Source organism: Drosophila pseudoobscura, chromosome 3 (assembly GCF_009870125.1).
Source record: "Drosophila pseudoobscura strain MV-25-SWS-2005 chromosome 3, UCI_Dpse_MV25, whole genome shotgun sequence".
Lineage (NCBI taxonomy): Eukaryota > Metazoa > Arthropoda > Insecta > Diptera > Drosophilidae > Drosophila > Drosophila pseudoobscura.
Genome location: NC_046680.1, coordinates 18,282,383 through 18,301,357, shown reverse-complemented (window position 1 = coordinate 18,301,357; position 18,975 = coordinate 18,282,383). Strand labels below are relative to the sequence as shown.

The following is an 18,975-nucleotide window of genomic DNA, read 5'->3' as shown; positions in this document are numbered from 1 at the left end:
CTAAACAGTCTAACAAAGAATTTGTTTCGAACAGAGGCGAATTTTCGTCGAACACAACAAATTCGACGAACAAGTTCGAACTAGTTCGTACAAGTTCGATGAAATGAATGGTGAATGTTGTTGAGAACCCCCGAAACCACAAAATAGAGAGCAAAAAAAAGGGGTAATCGGTTCAGCCTTCGGGTGCCTGATCGCCGATCAGATGAAAACGAGGGGGAAGGTAGTGAGATGCTGCTGCGACCGCAACTCTATATTTATGACCCATACAAAGTCAGTATGGCCACATTGAGCGACAAAGAGTGTGTGCGAGAGAGACAGAAAAGTGTCTGAACATGTCTGAGCGTGTCGTCGGGTGCTGCGTTTGAGTATAAAAATGATACCATTTGATCCAGATTCAGCAATCTGGTAGAAGCCTTCCTTGTGGACGCCACAGATCTTCGTCCTTTGTGGGGGCGGAAGTACACGGGCAATAGTGAGATCTAACAGGAGCGTGAAGGCCAAATTTGGTTGCTCAAGCTCTGAGCACTAGGCGCTCATAGGGACGGACGGACAGACAGGCAGGGCTCAATCGACTTTATATACTTAATGGGGTCGGAAACGCTTCCTTCTGGGCGTCGCCACAAATCGAATATACCCCTTTACTCATTTTGAGTATCGGGTATAAAAAATATACAAATAAATATATTCCTCTGTTTGCTGTGCGCCGACTTTATTGACCAACTGTGGGGCACACACACACACGCACACACACAAACAGTATTTTCGATTCATTCTTTTGGCCCTTTTGTCGGCTCTTGGCCTTGGCTTGTTGTCGCTCTTTCTGCTTTTGTTAAAAGCAACCGAAAATAAATTAAGTGGAAGTAAGTCGCAACGAAGTGATACATAATTCTTTTTGGTGTGCTTTTCGCGTGTCCTCCTTGGGGGGAAAACATTCTCAACGTTGAGTGCAACGCACTCTTCGGTTTAATCTGGGGATGGGACGGCCTTTTGGGGTTGGGGCTGCTAATTAGTCTGAGATTCCGATTATTGGCTGGAGGCCGACAACTCGGACATAAATCAATGCGAAACTTTAATGAACTTTCCTTCTTTGTGCGCGGGGTCGTTGGGGACCTTTGAAACTTTATACCCCCAAAACAGACAGTGAGCGACAGAGGGACAGGGAAATTTTCACCCCCCAACTAAAAGGTAACTTAATATACCGTAATTTGGCTTTAATGACCAGACCAAGGGGAAGGAGGGGCAGCGAGTGGAGTCCACTTGGCGCCTAAATAGCCTAAATAACTTAATATCAACCTGAAACGCCGTGATTGAGAGGACTACTCCTGGAGGCGGCGTTTTTCCAGCTTATTGCTACTTAACTAAGCCAACGATATCATTTTATTACAACCAACGAGGCCAGAACACGGGAGCTGCCAACTTGCCAAGGCCCGGCCGGGAATTTCACTTTCAACGCGAGGGCCGTAGAGCTCGGGCTTTAACAGCGGCGCTCCTTGGAGCTTACTCTGGTTTCTCTCTCTCTCTCTCTCTCTCTCTCTCTCTCTCTCTCTCTCTCGCCATCCAGGCAGACTCTCAGAGGCCATTAACGTGTTTCGTTTCATTTAACTTTTACGCTCTGCTTCCCCACTGTGCCCCAGGAATCCCCCTGGTCCCTGGGTCCATGCCGAGCTCTGCTATTTAGCACCGGGACGGTGGTGTCTCCCCCACTCGTATCTGTGGCACACGAAACTTTTACCTGCTGCACGCTTGACCCAACAAAGGACAGCGACAAGGGAATGGGGACAGGGGAATGGGAGAGTGCCAGTGGCAGCGTGTGGGTGGGGAGTGACCTTCGTCGCTGACAGCAGCCGTCATTAACCTTTCATGATGAGGGAGCCCGTGGCCGGGCAAGGTGGCAAGGTGGCAAGGTGGGGCTTTATACTTCTCGGGAAATCAGCAGCCATCGGAAGTGAAGCCAAAACTTTCTCAAGTGCTTCGAGACGATGTAACATCCCATGGCAGGGATCTCTGCTTGTTGTTTTCCCGAACTTTGACTGCTGTTTGGGGGGGCTTCCGACGGAGGAGGGGTGGGGCCTCCTCCTCCAGCGGTGTAAACTGTATTTTAGGTAAGTTGGCTTTAATGCGTCTGCTGGCACTGTGACAGTTTTCCGTGCACTGACCCAGTTTTCCCACAGCCACAGGATCTTTGTTCAACAAACCGCCGGCCGCAGCGGCATATAATTTTTTGGCAACCACAGCTGTGTCCGTGTCCGGGTCCCCGGCTGCGGTTCCGCTTATTGTGTAGAATTTTTGCCATTAGCCAAAACGAAAGCAGAGCAAATCGTGGCCAGAAATTTCACCTTACAGCCGATTCATAATCTGTGAACACCCAACCTTGAGGCCGCACAGTCCCCGCCCCCCTGCCGCAGTGCTGCTGGGGGCCCAAGGCCATACCTTGCTGCACTTAGGATCCGCATTCGAAGGCATTTCTTGGCGCAAAATCAATAGCCAACGCGGCGGTCCAGGGGGAAACGGCAGCCATGATGGCAATTTACTGTGGGTGGGGGTGGTGGGGGCAGGGGGTGGCGTTGTGTAAAGAAACGAGAAACGAGGAACAACTGTCGCTACACACTCATAAACGTAATCGTGATGAAGCAACGACTACAATGTCGACTGACTGCCCCCGAGTGTTTTATCCTTGACAAATCCTTGTGCAACAGCAGCAAATGGAAAAAGCGACAGACAGAGGAAGGGAGAAGGCAATGCCAAATGCGCAGCAGAATGTCTAAATGAGTGCAGGACCAGGGATTCTGGAAAGGGGATCCAGTGAATGAGCAAACTAAACTCTCTGGCTCTACCGACACCCCGACTGCTTTCTAGGTGCCACTGACAATGGCGTCCACAAATCGGTCGGGTGGTGGCTTCAAGACAGACCCCCAGCCGGAGCCCTTGGCTTGTCCCACCCTCGTGATGGATGACAATAAACCAGACAAGCGGTGACGACAATTGTTTGTTGCCATTCGCTCTCTCTCTCTCTCTCTCCCTCTCTGTCTCTCCCCATCATTATCTCCGCTTGTGCTCCAGCTCTACTTAGCGGAGCATTTGTTAGCCCCAAACAATAGTAGTGCTCGATGGACCCCCCGACTTTTCCCAGCATTAAGGTTTTGCTTTAAAATGTGCAAAGCAATGAGTTATTGGAGACGGGAAATCGATTATCCAATCCAATGGAAGTCGGATATTGCCCATATATTAAGATATTGATTATCTGCTGTAAAATGCACAAGGCTTTCGATTTCTACGGGGCTTTTTTTGTTTTCGCTGCTGCTGTGCACTGCTTTGCCATGACTTGCCCTGCTTAGCCTGTTAATGCTCTTTGGGATTGCTTATTTGCTCAATCTTCTGCTGTTATTTGAATTTACACTGCTTTGTGCTTGCATGAACTTTGAACTGCTTTCTATGCAGTCTAAACTGTGCTTTCTCACTGCTTCTTCTTGCGATCTTTTTAATAGCTGCCATTTGCGCTGCTTTATCTTTTCCTCCGCTGTCACTGCCTTGCCAGCTCATACGTATTGCACTGCTTGGACTGCCTCCGATCAATGCATATGCCCCTACTGCTTTGAACTGCTTAATGCTGCTACTCTTCATGGTCCCGCGAATCTTCTCCCTTTTCCTCAGTTTCTGGACACTTCTTAGCCCGTGGATCGGCATCGGGAGGCATGTTCTGTGCGGCACCGGCTGCGCATTTCATGTTTTGTGCTGCTTCTTCATGGTCTAGCCTTCTGTCGCGTGCCGCCGCCAATTTATCGAAGATTTTCCGCTCCTCGTGAGTGACGCAGGCCACCTTCACGCCGGTTACCATGCAGCTCAAGAGGCTTTCCATGGCATTCCAGTCCACTGGCTGTCTTATTGCGTTGGCTGACGGCGCCCCTTTGGCGATCTGGCTCTCGGTCTTTTGTTGTTGCAACGTTGCCACTTTGTCCGCCGCCGTCTCACAGGTTGGCGCCGGAGATTGCTTGGCCACCGATTTCCCACTGGTTGGTTCTTGAGTTTGCTTGCCCTTTTTCCCCTTGCCATCGCCCAAGAAGTTTTGGTATACGGCACAGGGGTCCTTCTTTGAAGATTTGTTCTCCTTCCCCTGGCCGCAAGAGTCCTCCTTCGAAGCCTTAGGCTTCGCCTGGCCGCAGGCACTCTCCTTCGAGGCCTTAGGCTTCGCCTGGCCGCAGGCACTCTCCTTCGAAGCCTTCTCCTCCTTCGGCTTGGCACAATGATCAGGCTCCTCCGGCGGCTCTTTCTTCGCCTTCTTTTTCTCCATCTCCGCCAAATACTTGCGCCTCCTGTCGAGCCTCGTATTGGATGGCTTTGTCGGGCAATCTTTCTCCATTTTCGGGGCCACAGAAGATTCATCGCAGGGGTCCTTCTTGTAGCTTGTGCATCCCGACGGCTCTTTTTCCGCTTTCGGCTTGGGAGGTCCGCAGTTCTTGTCCGACTTCTGGCAGAAGGTCTTTCGAAGCTGCAGCAACTGCGATCTGGGCTCCGGCATCAAATGCTTCCATCGTGATGGCTGCAACTGTGGCAACAGCAGCCGCACGGGCACGGGTACGCCACATATCATTGTAAATTTTTTATAAATTTTGGATAAGTTTTTGAGTTAAGTTTTGGCCGAAAGAAACGTTTTTGTCAGCGGTTACTTCGCCCCCGGGGGGGATCGCTCCAGTGACAATCAAATCAACATTTTCCACATGTGGCAGGTGGCAGGTGGCATTTGGCAGGCGGCTGGTGGCCCCATTAAAACATAACCGTGTCAAACACCTGCCCGACCTCTCGCTTAAAAATTAACAGCGACAACAGCGAAAACAAGTTGCCCAAATTTAAATATAAAATGTAACTCGTGCTCCCCCCATCCTCCCAGAGGGGGTGGGGCACAGCTACACACACTCGTAATTGCGGCGCAAGTTTCGCCAGGTGGAGTGGCCGGGGGGGGCACAACTCTCCTGCCTGTCTGCTGTTGTCTGCTTGGCGGCGCATGAAGTGAAAATTAATTTCTAAATGCGGGAAATTAACAAATTACAAACAACGGAATGGCGATGGGCGGCTGGCAGGCGGAAGCCGACATGCCATAATTTACCACACACTCCCCCCACCCCACACACACACACACACACTTGTGCCTCCTCGTGGCAGTCTGAAGACACTCGGGGGCGCATTCATGACGTGGCAAAGTTCGTACAGCCACTTCCTCGAGTAGTCGGGGCAGGGGATCGGGGACTGCCTCGGTGTGGAGCGGCAAGGTGTTGAAGCACAGGCGAGAGACGACGCATTGTCTTGTGCCACACCTCCCCCCCCTCACCCGCTTGACAGGTGACAGGTTTGCTAATTTCCACCCCACTCGCCCCCCGCCCCCCGCCCACCGCACCCGCCCAGCAATGAAGTTAGCGTGTGGCAGGGCCTGTCAGCATCCTGCTGTGTGATAAGAGCACTTGCACCTCACTCCTCCAGTGGCCACCCCGTTCACACCTTTGGCCTGCCACAGAGGCGCTGCGGTCGCGCTTTCCACATTTAATTAAGTTGTTGCTCCATTTTATGTTTGACAAAATGCCGTAGCGTTGCCACATGCCACATGCCACATGCCCCGCGTGGGGTGGTGTGTGTGGCTGCGCAGTGAGACTTCAGCAAAGATTGAAAAACAAAACCGAAGCCATTCCGTCACTGGAAATCATTTGTCAAAATTCTGTTTTTCGAAAATTGCTAGTCCAAAAATTACAGATATATCTCAAAATTAGACCCAGAACAGCAGGAGGAGGAGGAAAGGAGTCGCTGTGAGACCATGAGCATGAGAAGGATGGGCCCCCTGCACGGCCTCCTGCGGGACAAGACGCCGCGAGGGCCGTGTCCCTTGACCATGGCCCAGAGCCTGCAGCAGAACTACTGCAAGAATCCCGGGGAGGACATTTGCAAGCTCAAAAGGAAACTGGAGGAGGCCACCCAGAAGCGCAAGGAGGCCGAGGCGGCGGCGGAGGCCGAAAGGGAGGCGGCAATGATCAAGAATCGGGTGGACAAGTGCATCATCGAGAAGACGAAGGCGTTCCAGGAGTGCGTCGAGGGCTCCGCCGACAAGCAGCAGCAGGACATCCTGCGGATAATGATGGGCTGCCTGAAGACGGGCATCCGCAGGATCTGCGCCGACAGCGTCATGAGCGCGTTCTGCCGGGAAAAGGCGGAGGCAGGCGCGAATAAGATCCGGCAAATGTTGAAGCAATGCGGCGAAAAGTTACCGAAGGGCGCCGGCTCAAACAGAGAACCCAATGCGGTGGATCTCATCCAGAAGAAGTGCCGGGAAATGGCCGAAAGCAAGAAGCTACAGGCTCCAGGAGGGAATCAGGCAGAGCGCTCCCGATTCGCCCAGAAAGTGGATCAGTGCGTGGCCAGTGGGTGGAAGGAGGTGTGCTCTTCGCGCAGCAATCTCAGCGAGAAGGAGCAGGTGGAGCTGGACCGCATGCAGCAGTGCGTCTGCGACCAAATCAAGGAGAACTGCCGCCAGCAGGTCCTCAGGGAGATGTGCGCTGATGGCGGGCAGCAGCCCAAAAGGAAGGCCAACTCTGAAGTTCTTACCTTCAAGGCAAGGCCTACAGAAGTAGCCGAGGAAGTGCCCGAGGAAAAGCCTTCTCCCCCGCCAAAGGAATCCCTAAATCCTGAGGTGGAAAAGTGCGTGCAGGCCAAACTGCAGTGTGTTGAGGGCTTCATAAGGTCCTTGAGCGGTGATGAAGCCACGGCTCGCGAGAATATATCCGAATGTGCCAGGATCAAGCTGAGGGAACAGTGCGAGGCAGAGATTCAGCAAAGAAAACTCGAAGAAGAGATCCAGCGAAAGAAATGCTTGGAAAAGAGGGCCCGAAGGGAGGCAGAGATGCAGCAAAGGAAGCTCTCAGAAGAGAAAGCCCGAAAGGAAGCAGAGGCTTGGCGAGCAAAATGCATGGAGAACAGAAACCGCAAGGAGGCGGAAAAGAGAGCCCGCAAGGAAGCAGAGGCTCTGCGAAGAAAGTGCCAGGAGAAGAGAGCCGAAAAGGAAGCAGAGGCCCAGGCAAAGGACGACAAATGTCAGCCAGGGGGGCCAGGAGGCGGAGCCGAAGCTGTTGTCAATCAGGAACTGCTGAAGCACTTCCGGGAGTGTTTGTTCAAAAAGCTCGGCGGACCGCACGACACCCAGCCGGGCCGAAAGGTGACCATTGCGGGCGCCGGCGCTGTGGGCATGGCCTGTGCCATGGCCCTCCTCTGCAAGGGCGTCACCAACCATGTGGCGCTCTTCGATGATCAGAAGGAGTGGGCGGCGGCAGAGCGGCTGGACATGCTGCACGGCTCGATGTTCATCAACAATCCGCGGATCGAGCAGTGCAACGGCGTGGCGGCCACGAAGGACTCGCGGCTGGTGGTGCTGACGGCTGGGAACCGGCCCAAGCCGAACGAGACCCGCCTGGATGTGGCCCAGAAGACGGCGGACATTGTCAAGGCGGTGATGCCGGCCCTGCTGGAGCAGAGTCCCAAGGCCACCTTCATAGTGGTGTCCAATCACGCGGACGTGATGGCCTGGGTGGCCCGCAAGGTGACCAATCTGCCGTACGAGCGCTGCTTCAGCACTGGCTGCCACCTGGACACGGCCCGCTTTCGCCTGTTCATCGGCCAGCTGCTGGGGATCGCGGCCCGCTCCGTCCACGGCTACGTGATCGGGGAGCACGGCGGCAGCTCGGTGCCTCTGTGGTCGACGGTGAGCGTCGGCGGCGTGCGCCTGCAGGAGGTCCTGCCCGTCATCGGCACTGAGAACGACCCCATGTACTGGTCAGCGGTCCACAAGGATGTGGTGGAGGCGGCCTTCCGGGTGATCGCCGTCAAGGGCTACACCAACTGGGCCATCGGCCTCACCGTCGCCGACGTCGTCTCGGCGATATTCGAGGACAGCCATCGGGTGCTGACGCTGTCCACCAACGTCCAGGGCTTCTGCGCTGTGAAGGACGAGGTGTTCATGTCCGTGCCCTGCGTCGTCTCCGCCCACGGGATCTCGGCGATTTGCCGGCCGAAGCTGAGCGACTGGGAGAAGAACCGGTTCTTGAAGTCCGCACAGACACTGCTGGAGGCCCAATGCTCCATCAAAGTGTAATCATTTGTCGTGCTCCCCCCCAACGCCCCAACGCCCCAAGCCCCTCACCCAGGATCACCCAGTCGGCCCTGAGATCTCAATCACCGTGTGACTTCACTCTCAGTTTTTATTATTATTTTATTAAAATTCCCCGTTACTTGCCGCACGTTCATTAGGTGGTAGTTTTTATTCGATCACATACGAAAATTGGCCTCAAATGTTGCACCCGGGATGTGCCACAATCGCCTAAACTTTCAGGTACAGCGTTTTCTAGGAAGATTCAGACGTTGGCCCAGCACCGGCAAGGAGCCCGAACCCTCACACGCCGCCCCCACTGCCACTGTCCGCCGGATGAACATGGAGCTGCGATCCATGATGCCGTCGATCAGCGAATGCGAACTGGACCCGACCATGGCCTGTGACATACCCAACAGCGAAATAAACAAGCCGGACAGGCGCCAGTGGTCCACCCCTGGCCTCTCCTCGTCCGTCTGGAGTGCCTTTGTGGCACGGCCACTAGCCGAGGCACAGGAGGAGACCCAGCCCAAGGCGATCGGTGGCAGACTTCGCCGCTTCGCCAAGGAGCCGGAGATCAGGAGCTGCCTGCGAAGGCGCAACGAGTTGCTCAACCTCAAGATGAGGGGCCTGGACAAGACCCCCCTCTGGTTGCAGGAGCCGCCCGCTTCGAAGGGAGGCGTCTGCACGAAGGAGGGGGGCGCGAAGCCGGTCCCCAAGTACAGTTTCCCGAGCTTCATCTGCAATTCCGCGGAGACCAAGACGACAGAGCTGGCACCGAAACCATTGACCGAACAGAAGGACAAACCGCCAACAGCAGAAGGAGGTCCCATCTTTCCTCAAGCTGCATGTCTGTCCTCCAGCAACGCGGCGATGAGGAACCGCGAGGAGAAGCTGTTCGAGATTAGCAAGAGCCACTGGAGCCAGCTGAAGGAGCCAAGGCCCAGCAAGCAGTTCGAGGATGATTTCGACAATCTGCGGCAGTGGCGGAAGAGCCAGAGCACCTCCAAGCTGCAGCAGGGATACGTGCAGAAGCAGCAGCAGCAGGAGCAGCAGAAGCAGCAGCAGCAGGAGCAGGACCTTCGCAAGAAGTGCGAGGCCAAGCGAAGGGATCACCTCGCCGCCGAAAGCCGGGCCACCGTTCAACGGCCCGAGCTGTTGGGGGAAGTGAGAGACGCCCCTCAGGAGGCGCAGGATGTATCCTGGCCAGAAAAGAGCTGCCAGCACCTGAAGGAGAACCACATGTGCACGGTAAAGGCCAAGCAGGCGGTAGAGCGCCATCAGAAAGCAAATGAAAACCTACGAGAATCCTGCCCGATCGCAGCGGAGAAGAAGGCGGCTCGCAGGCAGCAGAAGCATCAGGAGGACATATGCAAGGACACTGCAAAGCAGAGAGAACAACAAATCTTCATGCTGGAGAAAAAGTGCAAGGATATCCTAGGGGAGGAGGCGCCACAGCGAGGCCTCGGCGAGGAGCTGCAGCTTCGAGAGGTGGAACGGCTGTCCAAGTGCCTGAATCTTCTCGAGCTGAAGATGCTCCTGCAAATGAAGAGCGAATGCAAAAGGACGCAGAGTTTCAGGACGGAGAATAGGCAGAAACAGCTGCCGCAGGTGAAAAAGTGCCTGGAGATCTGGGAGAAACAGGAGCTGGCGGAGAAGGGCGAAGAGGGAGGGTTCGACAGCGACTGCGATGGCTTTGTGCTGCAGCAGATCGAGGAAATCTCCAAGCTGTGCGCCGCCACGAAGGAAAAGTACGAGGGGCGGAGGAGAAGGCATTTGGAAAGCGAGGCCCGAAAGAAGGAAGAGGAGGAGCGCATCCGGAAAGAGGAAGCAGAGGCCGCTCTGAGAAAGAAGACAGCCGAGGCACTCCACAGGATATCGCTGATCTCCGATCTGAAGCAAAAGCGCCAGGATATCGCCACCAAACAGCAGCAATTGCAGCTCAAATACATGGAAAGGTCGATGGAGGAGAAGCTAAATGAAGAGAAGCACCGCAAGCGGGTGGAGCGGGACCAGACGAGGGCTGAGCACAAGCAGAGACTCAGGCAAATGAAGCGAATGGTGAGGCAGGGTCGCCTGAGCATTACACAGGACTCGAGCACCCACAGCCTCGTCATCACGCCCGCCATCTCCAAGTGGCGGCACATGTTGGCGGAACCGCGTGGCCTGGAGGACGCGTTCAGTGATCCTTACCCAGAACGTTTAGATGATAGCGCTAAACTTCTGGGTAAGGATGACTGCCGCACGCAGGCCCACCCACAGAGGCACTCTCCTCCGACACCACGAGCCTCCGCCTTCGGATCCACCATCATATCCCGCAAGCGCCTGGCCAACCTGAAGCGATATGGCATCAATGACGCTCTGGTGGTCTACTGGCTGCGAGAGGCAGCGTACCCGCTGGTGCAGCCAGCCGCTCGTTGTGGCACAAAGAAGCAGAGCACAACCCTGAACCTTGGCAACTGCCCTTGCCCATGCCCCTGCCCCAAAGGCGACAAGACTAGCAACGACGATGCGTCCGATATGTAGTTCCCACCTTTCAAATGTGATGCGATATCAAAATTAATGTTAAACAAATTAAATCAATTCAGTTTTTATTCGATACTTTTTTGTGGGTTTCTGTTTCAAAGTAAAAGTATCCACATCACAGCTATAATGCGTTCGATCTATATGATTCCTGAAAACCGAATGACGCTCACACACGGTCAAACAATGGCACTCAAAGGACTCGTCCGCTCAAAAGGAGGGCTTTCGGATCTGGCACAGTAAAAGTAACGAGATCGGTCCATGTTGGGCGAGTGATTCGAAGTAACGAGAAAGCGGAATCGCTGATTCCAATGAACTGAACGAAGCGGAGCCTGAATTCCGAATTGCAACGAATCGATTCGGCTGCTATGCTGGGTGCTGACTGTTGAGGGACTCGGCCCATACTTTATGGGGCTTCCGCCTTTTTGGAGCTAATGATTCAGGATTAGAAAACCTTACAAACTTACAGACAAACATCAAATGTACTGGATGAGGGGACGCCGCTTAACGCATCCAATGGGATGGGATATCAAAGGACATCAAAGTACACCTTCTGCGTGTGGAATGAAAAGACCGGGCACCGAGTCCACGGCGAAAACTGTTAATAAATACAATTTTTTGGCCGAAAGCAAAGTCCGCCAAAGGGCAGTTCCTATCAAAGCACTGCTCGGCGCAGGGATAACAGAGCCAAAGCAAACAAAAAGGACATGCATACATATATATATGTACATACATCTCTCCGATTGTATTATTGAAGTAATGAAATTGCCACCAAACACACACACACACACACACACGGGCATGGCTATGCTGCCACAAATACCCGTACGAGAGAAAGATTCATGGGGCAGGCAGCACTCAATGTCTGTCAGGGACTTGGTTATGAATTTTATGCCTTGATAACAAGAGAAATGCCAGCAAACAGACTGGAGGTGCCGCCCGGCTGTCCTTCTTACCTCCTTGTGTTTGATCAGGGCGGTATTTGGTTTTCATTTCGTATTGATTCCGAGTTAGCCTTTGCCCCACCCCAAAGTACACATTTGCAGATGCCTCATGTGTCCTGCTGTCCTGCTGTCCTGCCTCGGGGCCGGCCATCATCAACAGCCATCCGTTTAAATTATTAACGTATGAGTAATTTTTATGACATATAAACAAAAGTCCTGTGTTGGTGCCACGGCTGACTGGGTCCTGCAGCAGCAGCTCCCCCCTGCTCCTGCTCCTCCAGCTGCTGCTCCTGTTTTAGCTTTTTCTGTGTGCCATGTGTCGTCGTCTCTGGTTGCTGTCTGTCTCGTTGTTGGGTTTCCTATTTCAAGACAAGGACAGACAGCAGGACGCGGGCAGGGCAGGGCAGGGCAGGACGTGTCCGTGGGGAGGGGTTTTTGGGCGACAAATGAGTTGTGTGTGTAATTAAGTCCAGGCCAGGCCAGGCCAGGCCAGGCCAGGCCAGGACTCCGCTTCAATCCAATCCAACCCGAACCGCAAATTGATTTCCACTTTAATATTTCCTTAATATTCCCCCATCAAAATGCAGATTTTAATTAACACTTTCCTCTCTCTCTCTCTCGTCTCTCTCTTTGCAGGTAAGAAATCCTACTTGAAGAACAAAAACTCAATCACTAATAGTTGTGCCGGAACGGAGCGCAGAACTTTCCGCAGGCCAGTCGAGTCCGGTGCCTTTAATTTGAAAACTTTTTGGGGGCGATATCCAAAAGCCTGAAATATATGTACATATAGATCAGGCAAAAAGTGGAGGCACAAACAATTCGAACAGTGCATTCCACGCAACGCAACGGTCAAGCGCCGGAGCCGAAAATCAAAGCATATTTCCAGCAACCGCTAAGCTATCCGGAGAGAGAGAGTCCGTCCGTCCGTCCGTCCGTCCGTCCGTCCGTCCGTTCGTCCTTCCCCCTTCCTGGCCGCATAGTTTAAACAAACTTTCCTCCGTTTCAAAAGCATAAAAAAAGGGGCTGTGGCAGGGGCTGGGGCAGGGGCTGGGGCTGGGGCAGAGGCTGAGGCTGGGCCACTATTACATTAGAACAGAAAAATAATTGCGAAAACTTCTGTTGGAACTTTTTCAACTTTTTGCTGCGTTCATTCGATGCTTTTTTCGCTTTCTGTTCGTGCCACTTGGTGTTTTGGTGGCTTTGGCTTTTTTCGGGTTGCACGCATTTTTTGAATGCCACCCCCTACACCCCCTCCACCCTGCCAACCCCCCGAAAGCCGCTGACGACGCTCATTATGCGTACAACTAATAATCATTAATGTGCCGCATTCTGTTCTGTGATTATTTGAGGCAGGCTTCCAGCCGCGCCTTGTGGCGCACAAATTGCAAAAATTAAAATACTTTTCAAAACTAATTAAAATCGTGTTGCCGCCCCCTTTTCTTGCCCCCAAAAAGGCCAATCCGCTGACGACTCCAGCCATCGATTGTTGCGTCTTGTGCGGGAAACTTTTGCCCATTTCTTTTCACTTGTATTTCCCTCGGGGATGAACCGCGTGGACGCTGAATTCAACTTTTAAGGGCTTAAAGTATCCTTAAATCCATTCCATTCACTGGCCTGTATCTGAATCCTGTCGCGCCTCGCGCCTCGCTGCCTTCAAAGTTAAAGATTTCCCTGCGATTTTGCCCCTTTGTGGGTCGTGTGTCACCTCCTGTCCTGGGCTTATATCCCCCCCCCCCCCCCGTCACACTCGCTGCCTGCCAAAGGGGGAAAGGGGGGGGGGGAGGCAGGGACTGGCAGCAAACATCAAAAGCGTTAAGCAACTTAAAAGCCCAGCCAAGTGCATGAAATGCTCTCGCGCTCTCCCTTCGGAGCCGTCCAACCCATTCGGGGGGTCCTTCTGCCATTCAAAACGCGACGACGGCTTTTCCCAGCCAAAGCAAATCAAAGGGAAATAATGGCAGGGGGGGTGGGTGCTGGGGGGGGGGTAAAAGCTCTGGGGGCAAATGGCGCGCACGAAGTGCTCACATGCACCTGACAGAATGCATAGAGAGAAAGAGCCAGGACCCAGACACTCAGCTCCTGGATGCTGTTGCTGCAGCCTGAATGCTGATGCCGGATCCTGAATGCTGATTCCGATGTCGGCAATTAATTAGGATTATGTGTGTCGTCTGGGCGGAGCCTAAAAGCATGCAACACATGTGTTGTCGTCGCTCCTCCTCCCCCCCCCCCCCCCCCCCAGATCCACTAATGGCCCCCGCAAATGCACTGGCACTGGCAGTGGCAGTGGCAGCCTGACTTCCACTGCGTGACATCCATAGAGGTCTAAATAGTTTGATTAAGCAAATTTATGGCAGCGGCGAGCCCCGAGCCACACTTAATGGCAGCCGCAGCTCTGAGCTCCAACATTCGCTCCAAGGCGGAGCTTCAAACGCAGTCAAGCATTGGAAAACCGCTGCTTGCATATTTTTTTAATGATGAGGAGAGAGTGGGGAGAAAGAGAGAGAGAGGGGGGAGTGGGGAGTGTGGAGAGAGTGCTGCTCATTAAAATCGAACGATAAAATGTGGAATATTTGTGCATCTTTTGGCAGTTTCCATCCTATCAGCGGTTTTCCCTCTGGCCGTCCACTACTAACGACTTTTTAAGCACATATTTACACACAATTTGGCATCAAGTTTTATCGCAGCCTGCAAGCCAGAATTTTTCCACATTTTCTACAGTTTTCTCAGTTCAGTTTTCCTTCAAAGTTTACGCTTCATTATCTAAGAGAGAGTTCTGTTCGGGCTGTTTGTCATTTGTGAGAACTGCCAGTGGCAGGACACCACCAGGTCGAGGCAGTCTGATTACCCGCTCACATGTCCTGCGGCTCAATGCACTCATTTCAAGACTTTAAGTCGGAAAACCTCACTGAGACCGGGGCAAGGCAAGGCGAGGCGGGGCACTTTCCTGATAAGCCTCCTGCCTGTCGCTCACTTCTGTCTCTCAGTCTCTGTTTTGGGCACTCTCTGTGCCTCAAGGTGTTGCATGTGCAGCTCTTGTTATCGCAGAACTTCGAGACTGCCTGGGACAGTCGTGCCCGGCAGTCTTCTATGCAAATTTGTGCTCGGGTCTGCAGCATGAAGATCTTAAAGCAGGGTATGCAATGGCTACAAAAGCCAGGACTATCGCAGGACCTATGCAAACAGCGAATCATTTCGCGAGTGGAAAAAAAACTACGACATTCGTCTGACAGCAGGACGAATTTCTCCCTGCTGCTGCTGCTCCTGCTGGCACATCAAAGTGAAAGTCACGCGTTTTCCGTCTATTTACCACTTTGTCTGGCTTTTGGCTGAAACTGCTGAAAGCCCGAAGAGCCAGTAGTCGTCTCGCTGTCTCCTCAGTGTCTGGGCCCCCGTCGGGGCATCGACTGTGTGCTGTTGTCTGCCTCATTATATTTTGCCATCTTTTGGCCCTCGTCCTGGCTGTGTTTGTATGTAAACAAGCTCCAGACGAAATTGGCAAATCATTCGGAGAGACCAGACGCCCCGACAGATGCCCTAACGAAGCGAAAGTCCTTGCTGCTTCCTTTGGCTTTGTGCAATTATGGCGGGGGCAGAGATCTGGAAGAACCATCGAACCAAAAAACTAAAGCCGATGTCTTGCGGGGATCGGAATTTATTGGGGCTTGGCCACACCCTTGTGGGGGGGCCGGTTAGCTTACCTTTTGGGCCAGTCTCTCGGGGATGATCCTTTTTGCATAAAATGCACATAAAATTCTGCTACAGTCCTGCTAGCCCTTCGCGCAAGCCCACAGCCCAGGACTCGCTTGGAGAGGTCCTTGCTGGCATTTGTGCTTCTGCTGTTTGTTTATTTACGCACATGCGAGGCGAAAACTTATTTCATATTCATAGAAAAATCGCAAAACACATGTGCTTGCTCGAGGCAGGTCCTTGCCGCACACAGACACACTCGGGGCGGCGAGTAAATCAGCAGCTAAGTAAGTAAAATGCTTCATAAATTGCTTCAAGTGGCACAGCTGTACGCAGGCTCACAGCTGGGATCTAGGACCCAGCAAGGATACGTGGCCATCGCTCCTCTGTCGGCTTCCGCTTTAAAGTCTAGCATCCGGCATAAATCTAAATCAAAGCGCAAAATGAAGAAATACAAATGAGAATCAAAGACATCATCATCATCATCGTCATCATGCTGAGCATGCTGAGTCCTTACGCACATCCTTGGGCACATGTGACTCTACACACTGTGTGTCTGGGTGTGGCTGTGGCTCTGGGAATATCCAGGGAAGCGTTAAATTTACACACCAGCCTTGCTAAATATTTGTGCTTTGCTCCCAAAAATATTTCCACAATTTCGCAAAATCTTTTCCGCACTCTACGGGCCCTCGAGTCGCCCGTAACAATCCCCAAATGCTATTTATTTATTCACAACATTTTGGCAGGCATTTAATAAGCGGAACAGAAACTGTTGATAATTTTGCTACTACTGTGGCAGCCCTTTGTTCGGGCCTAATTGTTAGTAAAACATTTAATGGAAAATTAATAACTTGAGAAGTGTGCGACAGACCCAAAATGTATCTGGAAGTCTGTTTTTTTTCTGCCTGGCCTTTGGCCTCCGTTATCAATATTCGAATTACCTTAAATACAAATACTTGATCGGGTAAAAGGCCAAAAGTGCAAACATCTGTGTATTGCCTGTGAATTCCAATGCAATTACTATTATCTTTCACTTGATTTCTCTCCCTCTCTCTCGCCCCCCCTCTTACTGTCTCTTATTACATAATTGAGAGAGTCTGTGAGATTATTAATATGCAGGCCATGGGCGACAGTGTTTGACACTCGGACACTCGAGTGTGCGATGAGCGTCTGTGCAGTCTTAATGGATGTTTAATTGCCGAAATAATTGAGAACCCGAACAGGGGCAGGCCTGGTCTGGTCTGCCACAAACACCTGCTCCACCTCCTCTCTATTGATTAAAGGTTTTTTTTTGTATAAATTAATACCCCTTTCGGGAAAAGCAAAAGCACACTTTCTTCGATACAAATGTGTGGGTTTTGTACAACAGATTCCAAAAAAAGCAGACCACCAAATACAAAGTTCCTTTCGAATGCCTAATTTGTTGTTTCAATTAGTTTTTTTTTGCGGCTGCCAATGGAAAAACTGTGTCAAAAGCAAAAGAACTTTCCTGGCGCCCCGGCATTCGGCCAAGAATGAATGGACTGTGGGGCATCTTCTAATGTTTTTTTTTCGCACATGATTTATTATATTATTTTTGAGAACGAAAAAGGGACACTGCTTTCCCCTCCACTAATGTGCAAAATGACCCAGTGACAAATTGTGTGCGGCCAAGTTTCGGGACTCCAGTTTTTTGTGGCTCCATTGAGGAGGAAATTCCTGTAATACACTGGCGCGCTTTAACCGGACACTTGTCGAGGGAAATTTATGTGAAGTTTCAGCCTGATTTATGAGTCCTGCCACACCCAAGAGAATGTCCTTTGTGGCTATGCATACTATCGGTAAATTATTGCTCAAATTTGTTGAAAACCCACATATTGGGATGCTCCGTTTCCATTCCTAATGAATCCTACCAAGGAGCAGAGTCACCCCGAGCAGCATCTCGTTAAAAATCAATTTCCAGACCAAAATCAAAAATTCATCTCCCCATTTTTGTTGTTGTATATATTTTTTTTTTTGAATTTTTTCGCTCAACTTTTGATTGTAATTTTAATGCAAATACGTTCTGACGTCATTATTGAGGGCTTTGGCAGCCATTTAATCATGCCTTTCCACCAAAGAGTGGTGGGTGGGGGGGGGGGGGGTCTCTGGAAATATGCAGATGAGTTCCGAGAGCCTTCGTCCTGCGTCCTCTTTGGCTTTGCCGCAGTAATTTCTTTTGGGGTTTTGTGAGCGGGCGGGAATGCAAATGCCAAACAAAAGTAGTTTAGAATTTTGCGGCTCGTTCGAGGGATGTTTTCGCTGGCTCGCTCTGCCCGTCCTGCCCGTTCGCAGGACCTTCAAAGCAGCGGCAGTATCTCCCGAGTCGTATCTGTGGGGACTCTGTGTGCCGGCACGACATTAAAATTCAATATGTTAATGAGCGGCATGCTCCTGCCCCTGCGATCTCTGGATGCGAACGGTCGCCAGGTGTTCCCGGCCAGAGGACAGCCGCAAGGTCAGGCGGAGAGAATCGTTCGTTAAGCTCCCGGGATATTTAAATTTGTTTGCCGGAATTCTCGGAGAAAGTGTGTGCGAGAGAAGGCCAGAATAGCGGAATACCAGAAACCACTAATCTGCAATTTCTTTTTTCGTTTATTGTTGAATTTATACATTTTACTGTCTATTTGTTCCATAATTATGTATGCCAGATCCCTGCATTGCATTGTATTCCTGCTCGCGCTTTTTTCTGCCTCTCTTTACTTTGATAATTATTGCAAATCGAATAGCGATTGCTAATTGTGATTCATTTCACAGTTCACAGTTCATTGGAGTCGAACACGCTTAATTAATAAGCGACATAAATTGCCACGTGACCCCCGAGCAGCGGCAAAACAATTATTATTATTATATGATAAAGTAATCCGTTCTTTTGAAGCCCAAAAAAACTAGTGAAATGGCAATGGCCAATGGCAAAGAGCAGACTTCAAATGAAACAGAAAGCCAGTGGAAGCGCGGAAACGAGAGTGGCAGCACCCGTGACGCGACACTAAGATATCCCGAACACCACACCACATTGCATCGTTGATAAGTAGATAAATCTTTACTATTCAGAGCGCACAAAAATTAATTTAAAGATTCCAAACAAAGTTTCAAACATTGTTCCTTGAAAAACAATGGATATTGGAAAATCTGAAACAGGTTCCAAGTCTGAAACAGTGAATAGAATATTTAGGTATCTTTCGATTAATAAAAGGAAGCTCGAGGCGTAAAACTGTCATAAACTGCTTTGATTCTCTTTGAATAAAACATAAAAACAAATAGTTGAGCAGCAAAAAACGTGCAAAAAACAGAAACACTTGTCAATAAAAAGATCTAAATAGAGTGGAAAAACGTGAAGCGAATGAAAATGGAAATAGAAAATAGAAATCGAAATCAAATCGAATAGATTCCGTGTGGAGAGGTGGCGAGATGTGGGCAGCGCCGTGGCAGGGCCATTGCGGAAATGGCCTTTTGCGGAAATCCGTTTAATTTGCAAAATGCCAACAATGCCATGGCAATAAATGTGACAAAAGCAGAGCGACTAAAAAACGGATGACAGGCACCACCAGAGAGGGGGAGAGGGCTGTGGGGGGGCATGTCACGCTTTAAAGTGTGGCAAGAGCCTCCTATTTAGGTCGTATTTAAACGTATAAATCATCGGTGGAGGCCCGTATTTTTTTAGACGGCTCGTAATGACAACAG

General features: G+C 51.3%; 2 protein-coding genes across 6 annotated transcripts in view; both read left to right on the top strand.

The window, feature by feature from the left end:
* Window positions 1–18,975, top strand: part of tei (irregular chiasm C-roughest protein teiresias) — a 128,948-nt gene that overhangs the window by 57,159 nt on the left and 52,814 nt on the right. The gene's annotated exons all lie outside the window — the stretch shown is intronic.
* On the top strand, window positions 5,660–8,276 carry LOC117183676 (uncharacterized). The gene has a single exon (XM_033378409.1). The coding sequence runs from the start codon at window positions 5,801–5,803 to the stop codon at window positions 8,123–8,125; it is 2,325 nt and encodes a 774-aa protein (XP_033234300.1). The 5' UTR covers window positions 5,660–5,800; the 3' UTR covers window positions 8,126–8,276.